The sequence below is a fragment of the Callospermophilus lateralis genome, chromosome 20 (assembly GCF_048772815.1).
Source record: "Callospermophilus lateralis isolate mCalLat2 chromosome 20, mCalLat2.hap1, whole genome shotgun sequence".
Taxonomy (NCBI): domain Eukaryota; kingdom Metazoa; phylum Chordata; class Mammalia; order Rodentia; family Sciuridae; genus Callospermophilus; species Callospermophilus lateralis.
Genome location: NC_135324.1, coordinates 7,339,653 through 7,365,245, shown reverse-complemented (window position 1 = coordinate 7,365,245; position 25,593 = coordinate 7,339,653). Strand labels below are relative to the sequence as shown.

Below are 25,593 nucleotides of genomic sequence, written 5' to 3'. Positions count from 1 at the left end.
CCTGGCTAGACTGGATAATTCTTTATTGTGAAATGTTATGAGCTACATTATACCCCCTCCCAAATGTATATGTTGGAAGGCCTAACTCCCAGGACTTCACAATGTTACTGTATTTTAGAACAGGCTTTTAAAAGAGGAAATTAAAGTAAGATGAGGTGATATAATGGGCCTGATCCAATGACTAATGAACTTGTGAGAAGAGATCAGGGCACAGAAACGTGTGCCCAGAGGAAAGCCCTTGAGAATGTGGTGAGAGACAGCCTTCTGAAAACTAGGGAAAGAGGCCTTAGGCGATGTCCGAGTGCTCTTTGACTTCCAGCCTAGAGAATTGTGCAAAATAAGTCTGCTGTTTAAGCAGCCTGGCCAAACTAACACATGGGGGTTGACTTGTGCATTATGATGTTCAGCAGCACCCCAACCTCTGTCCATCAATACGAATATCATCCCTCCTAGCCCCACCTCCAGTTATAACCACAAATGTCTCCACATATTGCTCACATATCCCCTGAGGAACAAAATCTTCTTGCTAGCTCCATGAGCACCACGATTTTACTCAATATTTGGTCACCTTTGTATTTCCAGAGCTCAGCACAATGACTGATATATAACAAAGTTGATAATCAAATTTATTGAATGAATTAACGTGTGGAGATCCCCCTCTCTTGGATCTCACTGCTCCATTTACTCCTCTTGCTGCAAATAAAATAGTAATAACCTGCAGTTTAATTTATGAGACTATAATTTTTAGTGAAAGAAGCCATTTTCACTGTAGCATCATTTCTGGCAACTTAGTATACATTATACCAACACTAGCCTCCACTTTGGCTGGATGCTCCTAACCATCACATCAGATCTGCTGACAAGTTCAGTGAGTGGTGCTGCTTCTCACTTCCTTAGTGTACCATTTATTGCTTTAGGTAGATGAAATGACTATGACAAATTCTTTTATAACCATTTGAAACTCAGTAAACTCATAAAGAAAAATGGTGGGTTTCAGTATGAACATGCTAAACTCTCACCATGAGACTCCACGTTATCAGAAAGCCCAAAGCATACCAAAAAGCCAGTCACTGGAGATATTATTTTGAAAGGAGAAATCACAAATGCTTTCCCCGGCATACTCGTAAATTTGTTGTTTTAACACTGCTGCATTTGCTCCCATGTTATTTGCAAGTTGATGTGTTTGGTTTGGGCAACAGCAAAGGAAGAGATGGGGGTAGGTTGGCTCTGAAATACCAAAGAGAAGCAAGCAGTAGGAACTAGATACTGGTGTACTTTTCACACTCAGATAACAATTTCTGACCAACAAGTTGTGAACTGTACACAACTATTCATAGGATACAGTTTTAAGGACATTATTCCAAATTAATGTAAGAGTCCATTCATTAACAAAATACATTTATTACATACTTTTCATTAAATGGCTGGGATTCAAAATGTTGGAGATTTGATCAACTCAACTGAAAAAATACTAACAATAATCTTTTTTAAGAGCCACTCAGAAGAATAAGCTCAATGTTTCAAAGTTATTGTGGCTTTGTGACTTTAAATTATAACACTAACTTTGTAACTTTTTAAAAATTATAATACTAACTTTGTGACTTTTAATTATAATCCTATTCTGAGTAATGTGTAAAACACAAGTTTAACAAATAACTACATTCAACTTAGAAAATAACTATCATGAATTGCTGTCATGGGTGTGCTGATATAACGGCATCAGGTACTTACACACACCAAGAATGTGAATTAGGACAAAATACAGACACTCTTAACTCAAGTGCTTGTTACAGTAAATAGGCAGAAAAGAATCCTTTTGTGAAGTTGGTGTCCATGGAAGAAAAGGAGGATGGTGTAAGGACATTTTGAAATTTAGAAACCAAACAAAATCCCTTTCCCAAATAGTTTACCCACTCTGCAAAGCTGGTGAACATGTGGATAGTGTTTTTAAGGAGAAATGTTTTAGAGGCAGAAGGCAACTGACCAAGTGAGGATGCTTAACTTTTTCTGGAAAGGCGGAAGAGACTAGAAATCAGTTAACCACAACATTTAGGAATTAACATCTTCCCTTGGACATTTATAAATATGGAATCCATATATGGCAATAAAAAGTACCACATTCTGATCACTGAATTAAAAAATCAGCAACAGCCCACACTAATTCCTATTACGCTTGTTTCTTGGTTCAATCTCAGCACTTTCAGCTGCTCTTGTGCGGCGATTCTGTCTTGGGCTTATTTCTATGTCTTGAAGATCATTTCTGAAATTGGAAAAAAAGAAATGGTATCTTAGAGAATAATAATCATGGTTTTAAACAATTGCAAGTTTGTGAGTGCTTTCATATGTGTTGTTTCATCAACCCCCCCCCATAACCCTCTACTCTCATCAACAAATCTGTAATTATTAGTATTATAATTAAAATCATCCCCACTCTATAAGTAAGAAGAAAACAGTGAATGTGCAAAGATTACAGAAAGAGAGTCAGGAACTGAACCTTTTTCTTCTGAATCAAAATCTGTGATTTTTATGCTTAACGTCTCAACATGTAGAAAACAAACAAAAAAATTGTACCTCATTCTAACAATGAACATAAAAAGCCAGAGAGTTTAATCATTCCTGTATAGTAACCAAGAAAACAAAACTCCAAAGAAAAATAAGCCCCTTCAAAGAGAGTTGGGCCCTACAAACTCTCACTCTAGGCAAAGTTATGAGAGAGATGGCGGTGGGGTACAATTATTATGTAATCAGCTAAGAAGTCTGGTAAATTGCCAATAAAATTTTTAATTTTTATTTTTGGTGGTTGAGATAAAACCAGGTCCCATGCATGCTTGGAAAGTGCTCTACCACGAGTTGCCCACCCCCAGGCGCCCTCATGAGTTCTTAAATACAGGTTAGTACTGAAAGCTCCTGATATAAGGAGTCCACATGCACTTGTAAACTCTTTTCCATAAGCCTCCCCTAGCTACTCATGAGAAAGACTGGGAAAAAGGCAGGAGACTGGAGAGAGCCTACTTTGGTGGCTACCGAGACTGGCAGAAAGCCCTGCCTGTGTCCTGGATGCTTTTCTTCTGAAAGGCAAAAGCTTTAAATTACTGAGGGAAGAGCAGGAAACTTGCTGGCCCATGAGGCTTGATAAAAGATCCATAGACTCTGGAGGAAATGAGGCAAAATAAGCATATTGAAGGAGGAATGACAGAAAATCATTTGTAGGGACAGAGGCAAAAACCCACTGTTGCTGGAGAAATAGTGGAAACTAAAACCTCCATCTCTGGAAGAGGCACAGAAAATCATGTTGGCCTGCTGTTCTCACATAGATACTAAGCAGAGCTTTGGTCAAGGCAGCCTGACTACTATGGTAGGAGAAAGAAGTTCTGGCAGAGCCCCATGGCTGAGACTCAGGAGAACAGGGCTTACCTAAGACTGAGGCTGAACCAAGCCAATAGAAAACCCCAGCTCTCCCCCACCAAAGGCCCAGGATGAAGAAATAAGCAGAAGCAGGAAATGGTTAAGGGAGAAGTAAGGACACCAAGAAGAGATGCCCCTCTGTGGTGTAGGCATGAAGAGGGAGCTAAAAAGAAAATGGAAGCAGTCACTAAGTAAGACCCTACAAATTCGGCCTCAATGCTAAGCACTAAGTCACACCAGCTGAGGTCAACTCCTAAGTAACTGACTCAACTTCCCACAATAACAACATGACAGAAGTATGCCCATGTCTAGGCATAAACTCTCTTTATTCCAGTCTTGAGATCCCTTCACAGTCTATCCAACATTCAGTGAAAATGTCCAACACAAAAGAAGAAAGGAAAAAACCCCACTGCCAAGAGATAAGGAAACCAGCGGATACAGACAGAGACAACCACATCTCAGAACCAGGACTTTAAGATAATAATGATTAATATGTTAGAGTATCTACAAAAGCTGGATGACATCCATCAACAGATGGAGAAATTCGGCAGACAAGGAAATGATATGAGTCAAATGGAAATGTTAGGAAAAATACTTTGTATCAGAGATGAAAATCCTTCAAAGTACTCACAAAGATAATATATAAAGCTGATAAAAGACTCAGTAAACTTGTAGATATGTCAATAAAAATCATTCAAATTGAAAAGAACAAAGTCTGTGTGTTGGGAGGGGAACAAAACAGAGCAACTCAGAGTTGTGAGACCATAAGAAATGGTATATAATATGTGTAATTAGAATCCCCAGAGAAGAAAGAAGAATAGCAAAGAAATATGTGAAGCTATATGGCTGTGCATTTTCTAAAAATAATGAAAGACATCAAACAAAGATCAAAGGTAGTCAAAGAACCCTAACCAGGATAAATATAAAAAATAAAACAATAACCACAAAAATCATTCAGACACATATTCAAAGTGCTAAAAATCAAAGATAGAAAAAAGAAAATCTTGAAGACAGGCAGAAAAGAAACATTCCACAGAGGGACAAATGCAGATTTACAGTAGCCTTCATGTTGGAACCATATAAGTCATGAGATGATGCTATAATAGTTTTAAAGTGCCAAAAGAAAAAAAAAATTCAACCTAGAATTCCATACCATCCAAAAATACAATCCAATAATGAAAGCTGCTAAATAAAGAATTCTCAGACATACAAAAGCTAAGAGAATTGTTAACACTTTTGAGCTTTAAGAAATATTAAAGTAAGTTTGTAAAAGTATGATAATCAGATGAAAACTTGAATCTATACAAAGAAATAAGACCATCAAAAAGTATAAAACTAGAAGTAAATATAAAAATACTCATGGGGCTGGGTACGTGGCTTAAGCAGTAGCGCGGCTCGCCTGGTGGGCGCAGGGCACTGGGTTCGATCCTCAGCACCACATTAAAAAAAAAAAATAATAAAGATGTTGTGTCCACGAAAACTAAAAAATAAACATTAAAAAATTCTCTCTCTTAAAAAAAAAATTCTCATGTCTCTCTTTTAATTGGTACAAAAAAAAGTGACTTTTTAAATTAAAAGAGTACCCACATACTGCAGAGTAGCATTGTTGGTAAGTTCTTACTACACACTGAAGCATTATTTGAAGGCTGATGGTAATTAAAAAAACAAAAATATATGCTAAAAACCCTACTACTAATTTCTCTCTCTCTCTGCTGTGGATTGAACCTGGGGCCTCATGTATACAAGACAGGCACTGAACTACACCCCCAGCCCAAGTACTAAATTTTTAAAAATAAAAGTACAATTAATAAGACAATACTGGACATAAAAATAAAATAATACATAATTTAAAATTGATCCAAAAGATGATGAGAAAAGAGGAAAAAAGGAACAAAGATATTATAGATTTAAAGTCAACCATATTAGTAATTATGTTAAATATAACTAGTTAAAACTGTCCACTTACAAGATGCACTATAAATTGGATTTAAAAAGATACAACTACATCCTATTTGAAAAAAAAAACAACAACAACAACCACCTCATATTTAAATACGTTTAAAACTAGGAAGGGCCTAAGATATACCCTATCTGCAAGTTAAAAGTTAGTCTGCCAGTTTGATAGACACTGCCAGAAGATACAGAACTTCTGTGGAGATGAGGACAATTAATCGTTTACATCAAGAAGAGCTGTCAGAGGGTCAGCATTTGTGTGGTTCTGAAGCTCAATTCCAAAGATGACATGAAGAGGGACATACAACACCAGCACAGGCAATAAATAGACTGCACTTCCCTCTGAAGATGGGAAACTTTATTCTATTATAAAGGGCAGTAAATTTGCTTCCTCTTTATTGCAGAGGAAGAAACTGTGTCTTCCAAGTCCCCTCACCATGCAAACATCCTGGATAAGATAAGAAGTTGACAAAAGACAGTCAGTTCCTTGCTTTTTAGGACATGCAAAAAAGCAAGAAACTTTTTTCTTTTTTTGATACCAGAGATTAAACCCAGGGGCTCTTAACAACTGAGCCATATCCCCAACCCTCCACCCCTTTTTAAACTTATTTTTGAGACAAGGTCTCTCTAAATTGCTTAAGGCCTCACTAAGTTGCTGAGGCTGACTTTGAACTTGAAATTCTTCTGCTTCAGCTTCTTGAGTTGCTGGGATAGGCATGTGCTATTGTGCCTGGCTAAGAAATTCTTTTTTTTTTCTTCTTTTTTTTTTTTATTGTTGGTTGTTCAAAACATTACATCATTCTTGATATATCATATTTCACACTTTGATTCAAGTGGGTTATGAACTCCCATTTTTACCCCGTATACAGATTGCAGAATCACATCAGTTACACTTCCATTGATTTATATATTGCCATACTAGTGTCTGTTGTATTCTGCTGCCCTTCCTATCCTTTACTATCCCCCCTCCCCTCTTCTCTCTCTACCCCCTCTACTGCAGTTCATATCTCCCCCTTGTATTATTTTTCCCTTTGACCTCGCTTCCTCTTATATGTAATTTTGTATAACCCTGAGGGTCTCCTTCCATTTCCATGCAATTTCCCTTCTCCCTCCCTTTCCCTCCCACCTCTCATCCCTGTTTAATGTTAATCTTCTTCTCATGCTCTTCGTCCCTACTCTGTTCTTAGTTACTCTCCTTATATCAAAGAAGACATTTGGCATTTGTTTTATATATTTCTCCTGACAATATCTACTCTTTGTTTCTACACCACAGTGGCCCCTGGAGATTTTTTCCCAGGCATACACCACTTCATAAGCCACTATAACTAACAGAAGACAGGATTAAATCTATTTGTTGCATACAGCATTTAATTAAAGCAAATGGCAGCAGAATGAGGCCAACTTACAATATTAACCTTGAAAATGACTCCAGGGGCCCAGATCCAGCCAGCAGCACAAATTTCATGTACTTTCAGCACCTGCCTTAAACAATATTGTAGAGTATATCCTGAGCTTTCTATTTGGCCCAAGATGATACTGATCCAGGTATAGCAGGACATACAATAATTTTAGACTACAGTGGCCTGTGAGGAAGAAACCTAAGGTAATTCTATCACCCACAAAAATCTTGATCAGTGAGTTGAGAGAGTTCTAAATACTTTCAGAGGCAAAGTGGAAATCAATGATCATTTCAGATAAAGGTTGGGACAAATTTTATACCATCTTTTCTAAATAGGTTATTCCCACTGTAAGGATAACAGCCTCAAGATATGTATAAATACTCCTTTTTTCCTTCCTGGAAGTTCTCTCAATGTAACAAAGGATAGCCTCACTTTGGGAGATCTCCCTAGTTGTCTGAAGGCTTGATCAGCTTGTGCTGTTTCCTTAAATACTTGAAGGTCTATTAAGGCCATCCTTATAGTGTTAGTTTCCATATTTGGGGGTGAAGAATTAATGCCTGGAATTAATTCTATAATAGAAGTACAGTTCTAGGCACACATAAAACTCCTGAAAAGAAAGTGTTGCTTATAATTGCCTGATGAGGCAGGAAGCTTGGAAAATTTGAGGCCAGCCTGGGTAATTTTGTGAGACCTGTTTCAAAATTAAAAATTTTTTCAAGGGTGCCACAGTCTCTGGCTGGGCACAAATCACGAGTCTCCACACAGCTTGTAGATTCAAACAGCAATTCTTTATTCCCGAACTCACACCGGCCGTCTACAAACACGCTCTGGGGGAATCCAGGTTCTCTGCCCAAATCCACTCCGCATGGGCTTCTGTCTCCCAAAATATACTGTCTGACCCTAAGCACTCAAGAGGAACTCAGCAGCAGGATACGCCCTATTCTAAAGGGGGAACACCCTAATCTCCTATTATGCTAAACCGCCCTATTCTAAAGGGGGAACACCCTAAACACGGATCCTGCCCTGGTCCTTGAGCAAGGTCACCTTTCAGAAGTCCTTCCACTAGACAGCATGGGAGTAAGCTGGCAAGGAATTCGTCATACCTACTTGGCTGATGGCTCCCAGCACAAGGGAGCTTGGGATGTAGCTCAGTGGGGCTTCAGACAGAGAGTGTGAATGCAATCATCTGGGTCACTCAAACTGATGGTCAAGGGATTCAGTGGACTTTCACCCCCTTATAATCTCCAGGTATCTAATATTATTGAATACTGAAGTGGAATTGAAAAGACTTATGACACCTCCCTCAGAAATCTTACTGGTCTACACACCTTAGTAAAGCAGTTTGGTCACTAAATGCTATTGTCCCCAGAAAGGGATCTTCTAATTTTGGCAAGTTTCTGAATAATGATCAAGATAAAAAATGCACTGAGATTATATTGAATGTTTCAAAATTCAGCACTCTTTGACTGTTCCTGGACTTCATACATCTTTCTTTTTCCTAACAGCAACCCTAGATTGATTAGACTGTTATACCCTCTGGATGGCAATTTGAGAAAGAGTGGGCCACAGGGATCCAAATCTGGTTCAACCATATGAATTCTCTGTTGGATTCACATAGTCCTAGATCAGAGGTCATCAAACTAGGGCCCATGGACCAAATCTCATCTACTGTTTGTTTTTGTAGTTTTACTGGAACACAGCCACCAAATTGGGGGTTATCTCTATATTCAGTCAGTCCGTAGGTTTCTATTCTGTAGGGTTCCCAGAATCAGACCAAATAGTTAAACAGTCATTAGCAGTAGTCAATGTTAGTAAAATAGGAAAAAAAAAAAAAAAAAAAAAAGCAAGGCTCCTTCCTCACCTTTTCTTCTTTTTTTAGTGGTACTGGTGATTGAACACAAGTGTACTCTATCACTGAGCTATTACCTCAGCCTTTTTATTTTTTGAGACAGGGTCATGCTAAATTGTGACCTTCCTGCCACAGCATCCTGAGTAGCTGGGATAGGCAAGCAGCAGGGTGCCCAGCCAAACTTTACAAAATAAGGTATACAAAATATTAATAAGCATATAAAACTATATTCAACACAGTCATCAAAGAAATACAAATTTAAATCATAATGAGATACTACTGGACACCCACTAGAATGACTAAAATTAAAAAGACTAAAAATACCAAGTGTTGATGAGGACTTGGAACATCTGGAACTCCCATTGCTGAAGGGCGTTGAAGTTAGCACACCACTTTGGAAACATGATCGGCAGTAACTACTAAAGCTGAATGTGTGCATACCCTTTGGTCCAGCAATATTACTCCTAGGAATATTCTCAAAAGAAATGAATACATATGCACTGGAGGGCATTTACAATTATGTTCTTGATGGAATTATTCATAAAAGCCCCAAACTCCAAACAAACCGTGTACCTATCAATAACAGAACAGATAAATACTGAGATCCACACAATGGAATACTGTAGGCCAGTGGTTCACAAACACTAGCATGTAAGGCCCTGTGGAAACAAACTGTTGGTTCCCTTCCCCACAGTTTCTCCTTCAGTAGATCTGAGGACCACACTGTGACAAGTACTGCTACAGCAGAGCAATGAAAAGTAACAAACTACTGCCACCTGTAACCATGAAAAACTCTCACAGATACAACACTGTACCAAAGAAGGATCACTATATAATTCTATTAATATAAAGTTTAAAACCAGGCAAATTAGTTCATGGTGATATTAATCAGAATAGTGCTTATCTTTGGGGGATTTTTGACTTGAAGGAGATGTGAAGGAGGTTCCTAGAATATTGGTAATGTTCCACATCTAGATTGGTGTGGTGGTTGTTGAGCAAACCTGATACAGTGGAGTCCCCTAATAACTCACCTTCCTACCTAGAATATGGGGCTTGTCCTGTGACTCAATTTAACCAACAGATTATGGTGGAAATGATGCAGTACTAGTTTTAGGATAAAGTCTTAAGCTGCCTGGTAGTTTTCGTATTTGAACTTCTAGGATTTTCATTAGCTATGATACTTTATATATAAAGAACAGTTGTAATATAAATAATTCCTAACTATAACAAGTATTGAAGTGATAAGGAAATGGCAGGTAGGAAATAAAAGAACTCTACAGAATATGGGAATAGCAAAATAAAAGGAATAGCCCTTCTTGGGCTCAGAGAACAAAAGGAGAGCTCTTCCTGCCTGGACAGATCCAGACGTGGTTGAAGAGTATACAACTATGGCTAATGAGAACAGATACAGCAATGGGCCACCAGCGGAGCCAGGTGCTAGATAAGCTATGAGCACTTTAAAAGTCTAGCGAGGAAACATGCAGAAACTGAGAGGCAAAACCCTTTCTTTTTAACAGTCTCCTGAGGGCCCTCTACTAAGAAAATTTCACATTAGGAGAGCTAAAACATTTAAAGGTCCTGGTTCAATTTTCACAGAACAGGCAAACGTGGAGTGAATTTGGAGTGGAGAGGCAATAGACTAACAAGTAGCACAGGAGCCCTGGACCTGCATGTAAGAAATCCAGCTGAGCCACTGGAAAGAGCACATGGAGAAAGTTTTCTAACAATTCTGAGCCAGTGCTTAAGGCAAAACCATTAAATCATTCCATAAAAATAATCTGGTATTGCAGAAACAATTTCTGAGAAGTAACTAGAGTTATTTATAGTATTCCATTTCTAAGCAGAAATGTACAGAAACAAGTAGTAAACTGGAAATCTTTACCCTATATGTGGATTTACTTTCTTGAATCAGAAAACACATTTATGCTTTTGTTTGAAAATCAGCTGCATAGAATTGTCATTTCTCAAGTCAAAGTACATGCTTATTTCTTGATCGTGAGAACTCACTTATGTGATGCTTCCCAGGCTTCCTCTTCTTCCAGAAGATCTCTTATGATGTCTGAACTGGAACTAAAAGGATATACACATCAATATGATACCAGACAATGAGACTGTATGCCTCTACTTACATAAAATTCTAGAAAATGCAAACTAGACTATCATAACAAAGAACAATCCAGCAGACCAGTGGTGATTACCTGTAGGGGGAGGGGGTGGGCAAGGGGAAGCACCTTTTCCATTGTGAAGACAGCGTCACAGCTGGACACATATGTGAAAACTCAAGTTATATGGTTTAACTATTTACATTTACTATATATCAATTAAATTTTAATAAAGCTATAAGAAAAACAATAAGTTGTGAGTCATGAAAAAAAAATCACTAAGATTTAAATAAATCCCTCAACTTGAAAATCTGGATCTAACTGGAATACTGTCACAAGACACTTTAATTTTCTACATCACCCAAAAAATCAAACTGTTTTATTTGATTCCTAGCAATTTGAAAAAATGAAAAACAAATTGTGTTTTAAAAAGTAAATTCTAGTACTAAAAAATCATAAAAAAATAAGTTTTAGACTCTTTGTAACCAAAGTAAAGTAAAATTTAATTTCAACTGTGCTAATTATGGCATTTTGTTATAAATGCAATCTGGCTTAAAGTGTATCTTTGGCCTACCTATACAGGGATGCACAATAAAGGAGGTTATTGAAGGTATACATTATTTCTTTAAAAGACATAAAATGATTTTTAGGCTTTTTGCCTATTGTTCCTACCCAAATCAATAAAAACTGTTTTTAGAAAGGGCCTGTGGACCCCAACATCAAAGAGTCCTGGACACGGGACAGGGCAGCTCAAAAGCAGTTGTCACTTACCTCAGAATAGAGCAGGTTAAAACAAACCCCATTCTCAGGTGAGAAATTACAGTTTGGGAAATGTTAATGGCAATCATTTTTAATGATACTCTAATAAATAACAATAAGTTTAAAAATTGGGAAGATTTAAAGTGCCAATGAATTGCTCAACTACTTCTGACAAATTATTTTGAAGAAATGTTTGCCTGTGATGACCCAACAAAGAAGGGCAAAAACAGTCATTAAACAGAGTTCTTTACCAAATGTTATACTCAAGGGATTTTCCCCAAACTCCTATGACTCTCAGAGTGCTGGGCCCGCTCTGATGGTGACTACCATGTGTAATGGCCTGTTATTTTGTTTACAGACAATTCTGCTTTGTCAACATTGCACTGCAGTCATTCCTTCACCTCCTTGGAGTGGGAACAACTGAGCTAGCATGTCACAGAACCAAAGCATTGACGCCTTTACACTTCTAAAATGCAAGTGACCCTGACAACAGTTACCAACTTAACTGATCATCAATTTAAGCCTGGAACTGGCGTAAAATAAGCTTTCCTATTAAACAATTGGCTAAATGTAGTTTTTATTAGGAGAGAAGGAGAAGAAACAAAAGGCCCTGAAGGATATTAAGTGGATTTCATCAACTTTTTTATAATCCTAAAAGGCAGACCCTATAGCCACTCATTCTGGAGGGCTTATATCCACTGCCACCCCTGTTACCACAGAAGTGGTTCTAAACCTTTCCATTCACAAGATCTCAACCTTGATCCTCCTTTTGTCAGAGTTAAGTACTCCAATTTCATTAAAAAACTGAAGTTATTTTAACCTAACCTTTTTATTCCACTTCTATTTACTCTAAAGTCATGTATTCTTCTTCACCTAGACAAAGTTTAAGGCTGTGTTTTTGTTTTTGTTTTTTTTACTTTTTCATTATTGTCCCCCAAAACAATCTTTATATATATTTTTTTCTAATCCTGCTCATGAAATCTTAATACTACAAATATAATGTTTATCCTTTTAAGTACCTGTGTGTACACGTGTATATCTATGCATTATATATATCACTAGTAAGATTTTCTTGTTCCAATCCCTCCAAACCAACTCTCATTGCCTTGGGGGTGATACTGCTTCTGAAGAACCCAGGAGCTGAGGGTGATTATGTGACTCTGGATTCTGCAGGCGTCACACAGTCAGAGAAAGAGTAAATTTAGCATCTTGCCAACACTCCCCCAACACACTTTTTTTCCTCTTAAATAGGAAGGTTCCAAAGCATTCCTACTGTTCCAGCTTAGTAAGCAGGATGGGTAAATCCATCAACTAACCAGGGAAGAGTCTGTGATCAATTTACATAATGGCTTTCAAATCGCCAGCACAAATCACTGATTTGTTAAAGGAAAATATTTGCAGTACATTAATGACATGAACTGAAGAGGTGTTCACTATGTTGCCTCAGTGAAAACAGATGGCAGAGGAGGTTTACAAAAAACACATCTGACAGTTGCTTGCAATTTCTGCTTCCTGTGTGACTTCAATACTGCTGCCCAGCAAGGCTGACAGCTCCCCAGTGTCCTCAGTTCTCAGTCTTTCCTTCTACTCCAGCCAGGCATTCACCCCAATGTGCACCAAGTCACCAAAAGAACTACTACAAAGCTGGGGAGTCTGAAGCTCACCAACAATGAAGTGTCAGGACTGTCTGCTATGTCTCCTGCTCCAAATCAAGTCACCACTGAAACACTAATTGATACTAAGACACCAGGGAAGGCTGTTCACTTTTTTTTTTAAGAGAGAGAGAGAATTTTTTAATATTTATTTTTTAATTTTCGGCAGATACAACATCTTTGTTTGTATGTGGTGCTGAGGGTCGAACCTGGGCCACATGCATACCAGGAGAGCGCGCTACTGCTTGAGCCACATCCCCAGCCCCTGTTCACTTCTTTTTAAAATCATGTATTTAATTACAGCCTACCCTCCTTAAACTAAACATATTGTTTCACAAACAGGATTCTAAAGAGACAAATGGGCATAATAATCAGTGTTACCAAAATGATCACTCACAAATGTCTTCCTGTGGATAGAGGCCGTTAATATATTTGAAGTCTTTAATATGCCTTGACGATCAAAATTTCCCTGAATATACTTCCAAGATGTCTAGAGGCTGGGTTTGTGGTCCAGTGGTAGAGTATTTGCCTCGCATGTGTGGGGTACTAGGTTCGATCCTCTGCATCACATAAATAAAATAAAGGTATTGTGTCCATCTACAATAAAATTTAAAAAAAAAAAGACATCCAAAAAATTCTTCACAGGAGAAAATGACTCACTCTGGTATACCTGGGGTCAGAGAATGCACAAGCCTACACAACTATAATTTTAAGTTTAGAGCACAGAATTTTTTTCAGAGTAAAATTCAGCTTCTCTACTATTTGGTTTCAGAACATTCTGGAAGACCTCATGTTAAAAAGTGGATGAACAAGAGGTCTGGCATGTGAAACTTATGCTGTCCCCATGAAAGGGCATTCAAATTGTGTTCTCTGATGTCACCATCAGCCCAGCTACAGTGGACATTATTATATAGATTCCACGTGACCAAGTCTCACGGGCAAAAAATAAAATTTCTAATTCCCAGCCTATTCAAGAAGATACTCACTTATAACACTCATATTTACTTTTTCATAATATGTGCACTTAATTTGTAGCTCAAAGTTTCAGAAACATAAGCTTACTCTGTATGAGTATGTGAACACACCTTGGATTGGCTGATCTTTCAAATATTTGAAATATTTTACTATTATTATTCTCTGATGAAAAGCAGCAAAATTTCTTCTCAGAAAAAGGAAAACAATACCTTTGCACATTTCCTTTGGAAGCAATCAATTTTATCCTACCAGTAAAAATTTTACCACCAACAATGAAAAGGTGCCACATATCTCTGACAAAACTATGATTTTGGGCATGTTATGTGACCTTTTCAAGACTCAGTATCTTCATCTGTAAAGTCAGGTTATAAAACATGTGCTTTATAGGGATATTTTAAAGATGAATCAATATAACACAGAGTTTAGTACACAGTGTTTAGTAAATGTTGGTTCCATTTTCATAAAACAGATTTGACTCTGAAAAACCTAAATAATTGCCATAGCACTATGTTTCGATTTGTACTAGAAAAACGCAATCACTTATGTGCACCATTTTAATCTTTGATTTCCACTGTTTCCATGACACCAGGGCACAAATTCATCAGAACTTGTTATTTATCCAGTATGGCAGGTACACAGGGTACTGTGGGGGTAGGAAAAATGCAGACATCTGCTATAAAAATCCTGTGGATTAAAGATTACTTATGAGTGGAATTTTTCTTTATTATTATTATTGTGTATCTATTTATTTATTATCTATGAGTTTTCCCCTTCCCCAACTCTCTCCTCTTAATTGTGGCATTAGTTGGAATATGGTTGAATATGGAAAAAAAAATTTAACTCCTTAAGGACAGATCACTGGAGGATTGATGAAGAGTGTGTAATATCTATCAGTGACACTTATATAATTGCTACCATACTATTATGAATCCTTCCCCAAACCTGTTTTTAGGAATCTGTTCTGTAGGATGAGAAATAGCTTGTATGACAAATATTTTAGCAGCTGAATGACAGTAAAAAGTAAACATCTTAGGTTAAAAAAAAAAATCAATGACAAAGATGACCATTCTCTGAGCAACTACCTCTACCAACCACTGTGATAATTACTGTATGTACATTAGCTTTAATTCATAGAAGCATATTAGGTTTAATCCCATTTCACAGACGGACAAAGGCTCAGAGAAAGTGAAGTAGAAAAACAGGGATGGGGATGTAAAACTCATCTTCCTTCTGCCCCACCATGTTGCTTCAACAAGTTATAGCAAAAAAAAAATTCAAAAACCATTAATCTGAGAGTTAAGAATTCCACCCCTATATGTTTTATCATAAGGCTTTTACCAGATGTCAACAAGGTTCATGGATAAAGCAAGACTAAGAGGGGTTATACTGCTCTCCCTAACATCTAGTAAAAATGACAAAATGAAGAAAGCTTCAGATAAAAGGTAATAAAAAGGAACTTATTTTTCAAGTAATACATAAAAAATCCTTAATAAGAGATGAGACAAAGCAATAATAATTAAGTTTATGTTCAGTTTAAAAAGCAATCACAGAGGCTGGGGTTGTAGCTCAGTGGTACAGCACTTGCCTAGCATGTGTGAGGCCCTGGGTTCGATCCTCAGCACCATATAAAGATAAATAAATAAAATAAAGGTATTGTATCCATCTATAGCTGCAAAAAAAATATTAAAAAAAAAAACAATCACAATGTATGATCATCTTGTTTTGTTTTCTAGAATCATCCAGGGAGGTTAGCAGGGCAAAAAATAAAAACCAAAAAAACTATCATACCATTTAATCAAGGAGGAAAGAGATGCACTATAAGATTAATTCAACAACCTCCCACATGCCAGAAACCTTTTGAGAGATACAAAACCAGTGACTGGCTTAGGAGGCAGAAGCAGGAGGATTGTAAGCATGAGGCCAGATGCAGCAACTTAGCAAGGTCCTAGGCAACGCAGTGAGACTCAAGTCTCAAAATAAAAACTAAAAAGGGCTAGGGATGTAAGCTGCCCTTGGGTTAAATCCCCAGTACCCACCCACCCCCACCCCTCAAAAAAACAATGGCTAAATTGAACTCCCACAATGAAACTAAATGACCGCTAGCTAAGTACATGGATCTCATAGTCATATGCAAGAACTTGATGTCATGGGATCTTGAATGAGGATACATCCCCCTAAACAAATGCCCCATTCATCCCAAAGATAATCTATCTCATGTACCACCCAGTTTAAGCTCTTTCAAAAAATACAAGAGGTACTATTTTTACTAGAATCTTAACAAACAAAACACCACCTGAAATGGGATTAACCATTTAGCTCTCAGGGATATTCCAAAATTCATAAATATTCCCAGAGGGATTTAAAAAAAAGGGCTACAATAAAATACAAAATATTAATGAATATTAGTACAAAAAGATTTTGTGGCAACATCAACTGCTACTTTTTAAAAAATATTTATTTATTTATTTAGTTCTAGTTGCACACAATAAGTTTATTATATGTAATGCTGAGGCTGATGGCCTCGCACGTGGTAGAGGCGAGTGCTCTACCACTGAGCCCTAGCCCCAGACCCATAAATGCTACTTTCTTAACAGTTACAAAACTAAATGTAATGTTAAAATTTTTAATAGCAACTTTGAAGATTTTCTTTAATGTAAAGTTATCACTGAATTACAGTGGTATAATTACAACTTGGGTTACTGTTATTTTGACAATGTTTTATCTTAATTTGACTAGAAATACAAATATTTATTAACCAAATTTTCTAATAATTCCAATGCTCCATAAATTACAAAATCCCATTACTATGTCAGTCTTACCTTGTAAGGGTCCGGCGAAATGTCGGAGAAAGAGACCACCAAGTGACCAACTCATGCAATAGCAAAAGGGGTTTATTGGGGATCCATTCCATTCCTGCGCACTGGAGCTACCGGCTCACTCAAGAAGGGAGAGCAGCCAAGAGCCCAGAGCAGGGGTTGAGCAATGCTTAAGTACACTTTTGGGGGAGGGCGGGGCTTTGCATGCATCAGAACAAATCATCATGAGGCTTGGGAAAATTGAACAACAACTCTGAGACATGATTAGCACACTCATTGGCAAGAAGAGATTGGGCGGGGGTGATTGGTCACTCCTACGCGGGGTACACATTCAAACTGATTGGTTTTGGGCCCTGAATGCCTACGTGACAAGCTACACAGGGTCCCAGGTTATTGAACAACCAGAGAGTCAGTGGGAATATTTACTGGGCAGTTCGGGTATTGTCCTAACAGCTACAGGAATTTCAGGTTTTGGGGGTAGCAGAGGAACTTAACAATACCTGGTCCTTTACTTTTTAACTCAGGCCTTGCAGCTTAGAAACTTTACAATGTCCAGTCTTTTACACTTTAACTTCAATTTCTTTTACCCTTACAACCTGAACCAATTTATGATAATCAAATCCACTAGGATAGTAACTTCTGAAACTCTAAAGAGTACCTATGCATTTTTGTTTGTTTAAAATAGATTAATGTATTTACATGGTTCAAAAAACAAAATGATATCAAAAGGAGAAGTTTCATTTCCTCCTTTGGATCACTTTGTTCCTTTTTCTCTAACATGTGTCTACCACTATTACTTTTTTAATTTCTTATTAGTTTGTTTTATGAAAAAAAAAACAAAGAAAAGTATACATTATTTCCCTTTTTAAAGAAAAACAGCATGCCATAGTTGCCTTGCTGGATGTTGGTCTTCTTGATAATTAACATAACCTAGAAATCTAAGTATATTAGCATTGACATCTTTCTTTTTTAACATCACAATGTTTGAGCATGTGGATGTGCTGCTGTAACCACCAGGCCCCACTGATGAAGACTGAGTAGTTTCCCATGTTTTGCTATTAGGAAGAACACTTCAATAAATAACTGTGTATAGGTCATCTTGTGTACAGGTACATCAGCAGGACAAATTCATCCTAACACTGAATAAAGGTGAAACAAAAGTGTTCCTGGTTAATATCATCAGATCCCCCTATAGATTGTGGTACACAGAGTTTCTAATAGTAATAAATGAGGGGTCCTTGACCCCAAAGCCTTACTCTCAAATATTAAGATATTTGCTAACTTCTTTATTATTTATCTTTCAGAAAACTAACTATTCATGAATTCTGTACATTTTTCTATTGAGTTTGTGGTGTCCCTGCTTTTTAATATCTAGGTGCTCAAAAAACAAACAAACTTACTCTTTCATGTTTTTGCAAAGATTCAATTAAATCTATGTAAGTAATGAGAAAAGTATTTTCATTCTTTCTTTTCTTGTTGAAAGTATTTCTACAAAATCATTATCATGATTTCTAGGGTAAGAACTCTTTTCCAGATCTGGGCATACTAAATGAAATAATGATTTAGAGGTTTATAAGGTCTAATCCTAAGAGTGAACCTGAGAAAGTGCTCTCTTGCAATAGTCTGATCTGTTCCCTCTTTTCTGAATATTCCAACCCATACAGTTTGTTGTCCACTTCCAGTACTCTGGCTACTTTTGCATGCAGATAAACCAATTCAAGTCTTTTAACCACATCTGAGCATACCTTCCTCTGGATCCTAAACTCCCCAAAACCAGAGCTTTCTACCTAGAGTGTATTTAGCATTTATTTTTAGAAGATTCTAAATCTGAAAGTCATATCAGTACTGATAATTTTTAATTTTAAAAACATGACACATTCTACTCTGAAATGTAGCAACAGTCTGGATTTTTCTTTTATTATGTGCTTTATCCTCTAAGGTTCTGCTGTTACATGAAAATAATGGACTGGGGAAACTCAGAAACTTGACGCTTTTAATATTTCATCTGTTCACTCAATTCCACTTCAAGAAACACAAAACTTTATTAATCTGGCCTTGGTGGCTTCTGAGGATCTGGAGAACAGCAAAACCAAGCAGAAGGCATTATACTTGAATTTAGGAAGTTTGGCTTTATCACTCATTAAGTTCATGAGATTAAGTGTCTCAACATGTCTTTCTACTAACTCAATCATAGCCTTATCAGTGAGAAAGGGATGCTTCAAATGCTGCTGCTGTCCTTTCTACCCAAGGAACAGTATGAATCTATTTGTCCATGGATTTCCCACCTATTCAATGACTTAATGGTGTATTAGAATAGCACATACAAGCAAAGCTACCTCAACAATATGTTCTCCCTCCACCCCCGTGAATCAGGGGTACACTAGCATTTGCTTCTAGCCCCTGGTGAGACGTAGGATGGCTAAAGTCCATGGCTGGCACCTATAGTTTCCAGCTTCACCTGTTTATTTTGGCATGCCAATAAAATACTACCACTTTCTATGTGCACCAAGGAAAGGGGTACTGAAGTAATAAAGATTGATGGCGTTAAATTCTTACAAAAGTACTGCATGTAATCTTTCAAGGAAGAGAAATAAAATAAAAGGACATTTAGTTACTTCCAAATACTGGAGTTCTCTTGACTCTCTGGAAAAATTCAAGTTTAAAATAGTTTTAAACATTTGCACTCATGTTTAACTTACAAACTTAAGACACAAAAGATGTCAAGTCTGATAACCTAAGGTGAGGGAAAGTTTTTAATTTCCAAAATATTCACTGTTTCACCTACATATTAATCAAACTCTCAAGTTAAATGGGCAAGGGAACAAAATAATGTTGATTCACTTTGTTTTTATTTTTTCAGCTAGCAGTGGTATAAATGATGATAAAAATAAAATCAAATACTAAAAGATAAGGTGATCATAGCAATTAAAAGGTTAGCCTCACAAGGAGAAATAGTCAGGAAACAAGCAATATTGCAAAGATAAACATTTCATTCATCACTTAAGCTTTGATTGGATTACAATTTTCTTTGCTAGCAGGGACCAAGCAGCTGAGTAGGAAGCTAGTAGTGAGACCAGCATACCGTCTGCATAGCAGGAAAACTTTTTTTTTGGTACTATGGATTGAACCCAGGGGTGGGGTGCTTTACCACTGAGCCACATCCCCAACCCTTTTAATTTTCAATTTTTGAGACAGAATCTCACTGAGTTGTTTAGGGCCTCATTAAGTTGTTAAAGCTGGCCTTGAACTTGTAATTCGTCTGCCTCAGCCTCCAGAGTTGCTGGGATGACAAGGGTATGCCACTGCACCTGACCAGCAAAGCAACTTCTATAGAACCTACTCAGTTAATTAGATGGAGAATGTACATGCAACTACAGTATGCTAACATCAACCACCCAAAACAATATCAAAGTTTGGGCCATAAAATTTCAGTCTTATGATCTATTCAAGGAGGTGTACTTCAACACTAACTCACATGATTGTATTTTAGGCATTAGACATTTCACCTCCCTGGGACTCAGTCTCTACACAAAATGGAAGTGTTTGATTAAATGATCAAAAGTGTATGAGAACATGGGCTGGAGGTGTAGCTCAGTGGCAGAGTGCTTGCCTAGCATGTGTGAAGGACTGGGTTCGATTCTTAGCACCACATACAAATAAATAAAATAAAGGTCCATCAACAATCAAAAGATATTTTAAAAATATTTTTTAAAAAGTGTATAACAACAATCATCCCCCCAAACTACATGTACCCAAACTTAATGATCTGATGTGTTCTTAATTTTTTATGTGTACTACCACCTGTACCCCAATAACAGGTTATTAATGGCTTTAATAAAATGTGCTTGCAAGAGCAAGAAGAATACACTAAAGCCACCCATTAATGAAATCTTAAAGGCTTCTATAATTTGCATTACCTAAAAAATATTCCTCTGCAAATGAAACCTACCATCCTTTAATGCTTGGCTTCCTCTGAGATACGGGAATGAGGTGCACCACTTACATGGTAAAATCAATAAGAGTTAGCAAAATCAGCAATTTAATATGTACCCATGTTCCAGAATATATTTGTGTGGGAGGGAAAAAAAAAAGACAGGCAGGTTCATACTGAACACCCTCTTCTGACAAGGCACCTGAACAATCGTGCAAATGCAGACATTTCAGAATGATAAAATATGCTGTTTATTAATCATTGTGCCAAGATAAGAAGTGGAAACTAGCTTATCACAGGGAAGGCAGAACATACATAGTCACTGTCTAATTTGAATGACTTCATTAAATTCTGACAAAGAAAACAATGATGGTCTAATGTGTGGACAGACAAAAATCCTGATACAACTCATGTTGAAATGGCGGAAACCTGGGCTAGAATTAGTGAATGACTCCTTTATTTCACTACTTTAGATAAATGACATCACCACATCATTCAGGGCTTCATTTCTTCATCTATGAAAATAGGTAGCTGTATTTAGTGACTTCTAAGCTTCTTTGCTAATTTGACAATGTTTGCATTCTATCCTAATGTATCTTTCTCTTGGACTCAAGGTCTCCAAGGAGACTTGACAACATCTGTTACACTGATTTAAAAAGTGAGGGAAGAAAAAATTAAAACCTCTGATTTGGAAAACTGCCATGGTGATTTTAACAAATGAAATCTTGATCAGCTGATTAAAAACATAAAATTTCAATAGTATGATATTGTAAATTACATATCATTTTTATCCCATCCAATTTCATCCACCAGAACAAGGCCAAAAAGCCTCAGATTTGGTTTTTTTAAATTAAACTAGAGGCACCTCTTAACTGGCTACCCACATTGGGGGTCTGAGAGTACTGATCAAAAGTAATTATTGTGTGTCTAACATTTAGAAAGAATTGTAGTTCCTTCAAATTCTCTAAGCTTTCTCAAAGCATTCTAAGAGGCTCATAATTTAGCTATTCCCGTTTTTATTTTTTTATAATGAAGAACTGAATATGAACCAATCAAATTTTTACCTATTATATGAGTCAAGCTAAACATATAAAAGAGCATATAGGACAAGAATTCCTATAGTTTACAAAACACCTGAAACATTAAAAAGAAATGCACTTCAACAAATTCAGCCTTAACCCCCTGGTGGGTGACAGGTGGTCTCAGGGTGGCACCTATACTCCCCAACTAGGTGGTCTCAGGGTGACACCTATACTTCCCACTGTACCCTACATGCTACAACCAACTATGTTTACAAGTGGCAACATCCTTTTCCTATCTGCATGAGATCACCATTGCCTCGATTCTCATCTCCACTGTTCAGTTTTGCTTGGTAAACTTTTCTCATTCTTCCAATTCTAGTCAGGTGTCATCTCCTCTAAGAAGCCCTCTCTGATCCTACTATAGTTGGATTAGCTGCCCTTCTCCCAGAATCCTACATCTCACCTGTCAAAATACCTATCATACTCTATTGTAATTGTCCACATTTCTTTTATTTCCTCTGTCAGATTGTGAGCTAATTGAGGGCAGGTTGTTCATTCTCTTAAAAAACCTTTACCCCACACCTAATATGAGCAAGGCCTAGGGACTAGTGGGATTAAAAAAGTAACACTCAATGTCCATGAACTTCCAGATCTTAACTCCTAGTCAAGAGGGGATGGAAAAGAGATAATCTTTTAAGTAAATAACCACATTAGGATGTCATAAGTCCTAGAACTGAGCTTTATACTGAGGACAAGGCCCAACTGCAGGAAGAAGAGACAATTTCAGTGATGTGAAAGGCTAAGAGATTTTAAGGACAACAGGGTAGACATTTGATCTGGGACTTGAAGGATAGGGAAGAATGTATTTCAAGGGCAGGACCAGCATTTGGAAAGACAACGATGTAGGGGAACGAAGGACAGTCAGTAAGTGCTATTTTTATGAAACATACAGCACCTAACTTAAGAGGTATCTGGAAAATATTTGCCCATAAATCTAAGAATGAACAAATTACAACCTCAGCAGAAGAACATCTGCCAGATGTTATCTTGCCCAAAAAAGATCAAGCTTTGACTACAGGTAGTTCTCGTAAACAGGACATCAGTGATGTTAATGCCTGAGACTCCCCTTTGGAGACTGTATGAAGGATTAAATATATATATATATATATATATATATATATATATATCAACCTTATGCAATTATTATCATGTCATGCCAACTAAAACTCTCAACACTATAGTCACCGTATGAAAACCTTGAGTGACAATCAGACACTACATGCTGTGACACAGAAGATGTCATTTGTTAAACATGGAACCTGGAAGGAAAAGTTGCTTTCTATAAGCATTTTAGATAAACAATTAATAATCAAGTATAGAATTTTAAAACTCTCCTGATACAGGAAATTGAAGAGTACATTTACAGAGGATTGTTCTATCATAGCATTTCATGAATTTGGTAAAAACAATAATATCCACTATCTAGAATTGAGTTAGAATGCCTAAGAATCAGTAATTTATTATAAAATCAAAACCAAAAGTTATTATTATAAAGAGGCTCTTCAGACTACACAATGAGAATGCATAATAATTTTTTTAAACCCAAGACGTACTAACACGAACTACCTCAGAGTGAAAGAAAACCTTATTATTTAATAGGAAAAAACCTTTGGCAATGAGTAATGGAGAAAAGATAAAACCATGTACTTTCATATTCTCCTTGGGAATCACTACTGAAATCACTTTTTAAAGTATATATTCATGAACAAATACATGGTAATTGAAGAGGATGAGTCAGACTGTATATTGAACAAGTTGTCTTTTATGATGAAATGTAAAGGCTGAGCCACCTCCTCTCTAAGGGGTAACCATCCTGTAAAAAGTGAAAATATTAGCAAAACTAAGCAAAGATGACTGGGGGGGGAAAAGAGAGAATATAATTCTCTAATGCACATTTATGAATTAAATTTTAACAAAGTACAATGCATTTTATATGATGTGTTAAAACACGGTTTTATTAATTTATACATTTAAGTGTTATATGTAATATTAACTGAAAAAAAAAGAATAGTTCAATAATTAAACTTACTACAACCCAGAGGAAGTGTTCTAGTTCTCACTGAAGAATTTAGTTTTGATGACCTCTAGTGTTCCAATAATCAATCCATTCTTTGGATATTTTCATACCAATATACCTCTTCATCTTGATGCTGTGATGCACTGTTTATTTAAGAATGGCTTTACACTTACAGAGAAGCTGCAAAGTTAGTACACAAAGATCCCATATACCCTACGTCAAGTTTCCCCTGCTGTCAACAATCTACATATGTCAGGATGATGCATTAGCTACAGTGAATGAAGCAATGATTATGCATTATGATTAGTAGCCAAAGTGTATACTTCATTCATCTTTCCTTCATCCTTTTTTTTAATATTTACTTTTTTAGTTGTAGTTGGACACAATACCTTTATTTTATTTATTTATTTTTATGTGGTGTTGAGGATCGAACCCAGGGTCTCACCTGTGCAAGGCAAACACTTTACCACTGAGCCACAACCGCAGCCCCTTTCCTTAGTCTTTACCTGCTGTCCCTTTTCTGGTCCATGATCCTCTGTAGGACATATTACATTTAGTTGTCATGCTTCCTCCTCCTCTAGATTATGACAGTGTTGCCCACTTAGTTTGGATGCCTTGATAGTTTTAAGGAGTACTAATTAAGAATTTTATACAGGGACCCTCAGCTGGAGTTTGATATTTTTCTCATAATTTGACTGAGATTATGAGTTTTGGGGAGAAAGATCACAGAGGTAAAGTGGGCTTACATCACATCAAGGGCACTACTATCAATACATTATGATTGACACTGATTTTGCTCACATGGCTGAGGAAGTGTTTGTCAGATTCCCCACTGTAGAGGTTACTCTTTCCCTCTGCACCCACTTCCTTCTTTGGAAGGAAATCACTCTGCAAAGCCCACATTCCTTAAAGGGAGTTCATCAATGTAAATTATCTGGGATTCCTCTGCACACAAGCCTTGTCTATCCTCCCCCATTACATTTTTTTCAGTATGAATGAACTCAAAACATATTTTATACTTTGAGTTATCCAATGGTATAAAATTTATGTCATTGCTTAAATTGTTTCAGCTTTGGCCACTGGGAACTTTTAGTTATTTCCTGTGTCCTTCTGACATACATTCACTATCATGTTTATGTTTTTCCTTTCCTTTTTTCTCTATCTTTCCCTCTCCCCCTCTTTCTTTTCTTTTTTGACTTTCTTGCTTCCTGGCATTATAAAATGCTCCAAGCTCATTTTCCATCTGCCAGTGCCAGCCCTAGGACCAGTCTTTTCTCTCAGACACATCTGTTCCTTTTGCTGGACAATGGTATTAGAAACCAAGATATGTGCACCAAGTGTGCTCATTGCCACTGTGGAATCCTTACTTCCTGGGCCTCAGAGCTGACAGAGCAGTGAAATAGATGTGAAACAACCAAATTGTTTATAACCACATCTGTAAACCTTTCTATATGTTCATTCCAATCTATATTAACATATTTATGAGTTCATGTTAATGTCTCCAATTCAAATCTAGTATCATGTGGATAGTTTTAGTTTTATGTGTCTATAACTTGCCATGATAACAGGGAGAAACCTGGCTCTCAACATGTGCCACCCACTGACAGGAATACATAACAATAAGAAAAGCAATACCCTAAACTACAGATGTG

The 25,593-nt window shown here is 36.9% G+C and overlaps 1 protein-coding gene across 1 annotated transcript in view; it reads right to left on the bottom strand.

Moving 5' to 3' along the window:
- Positions 1-2,056: 2,056 nt before the first annotated feature.
- The window catches only part of Rad18 (RAD18 E3 ubiquitin protein ligase), a 98,881-nt gene continuing 75,344 nt past the window's right edge, over positions 2,057-25,593 (bottom strand). Inside the window, exons 12-13 of the mRNA XM_076841132.1 lie at positions 10,615-10,677; positions 2,057-2,260 (exon numbers count right to left, since the gene is read on the bottom strand). Of these exons, the coding sequence (XP_076697247.1) occupies positions 2,158-2,260; positions 10,615-10,677 (166 nt within the window). The 3' untranslated portion in view covers positions 2,057-2,157. The remainder of the gene's footprint in view (positions 2,261-10,614; positions 10,678-25,593) is intronic.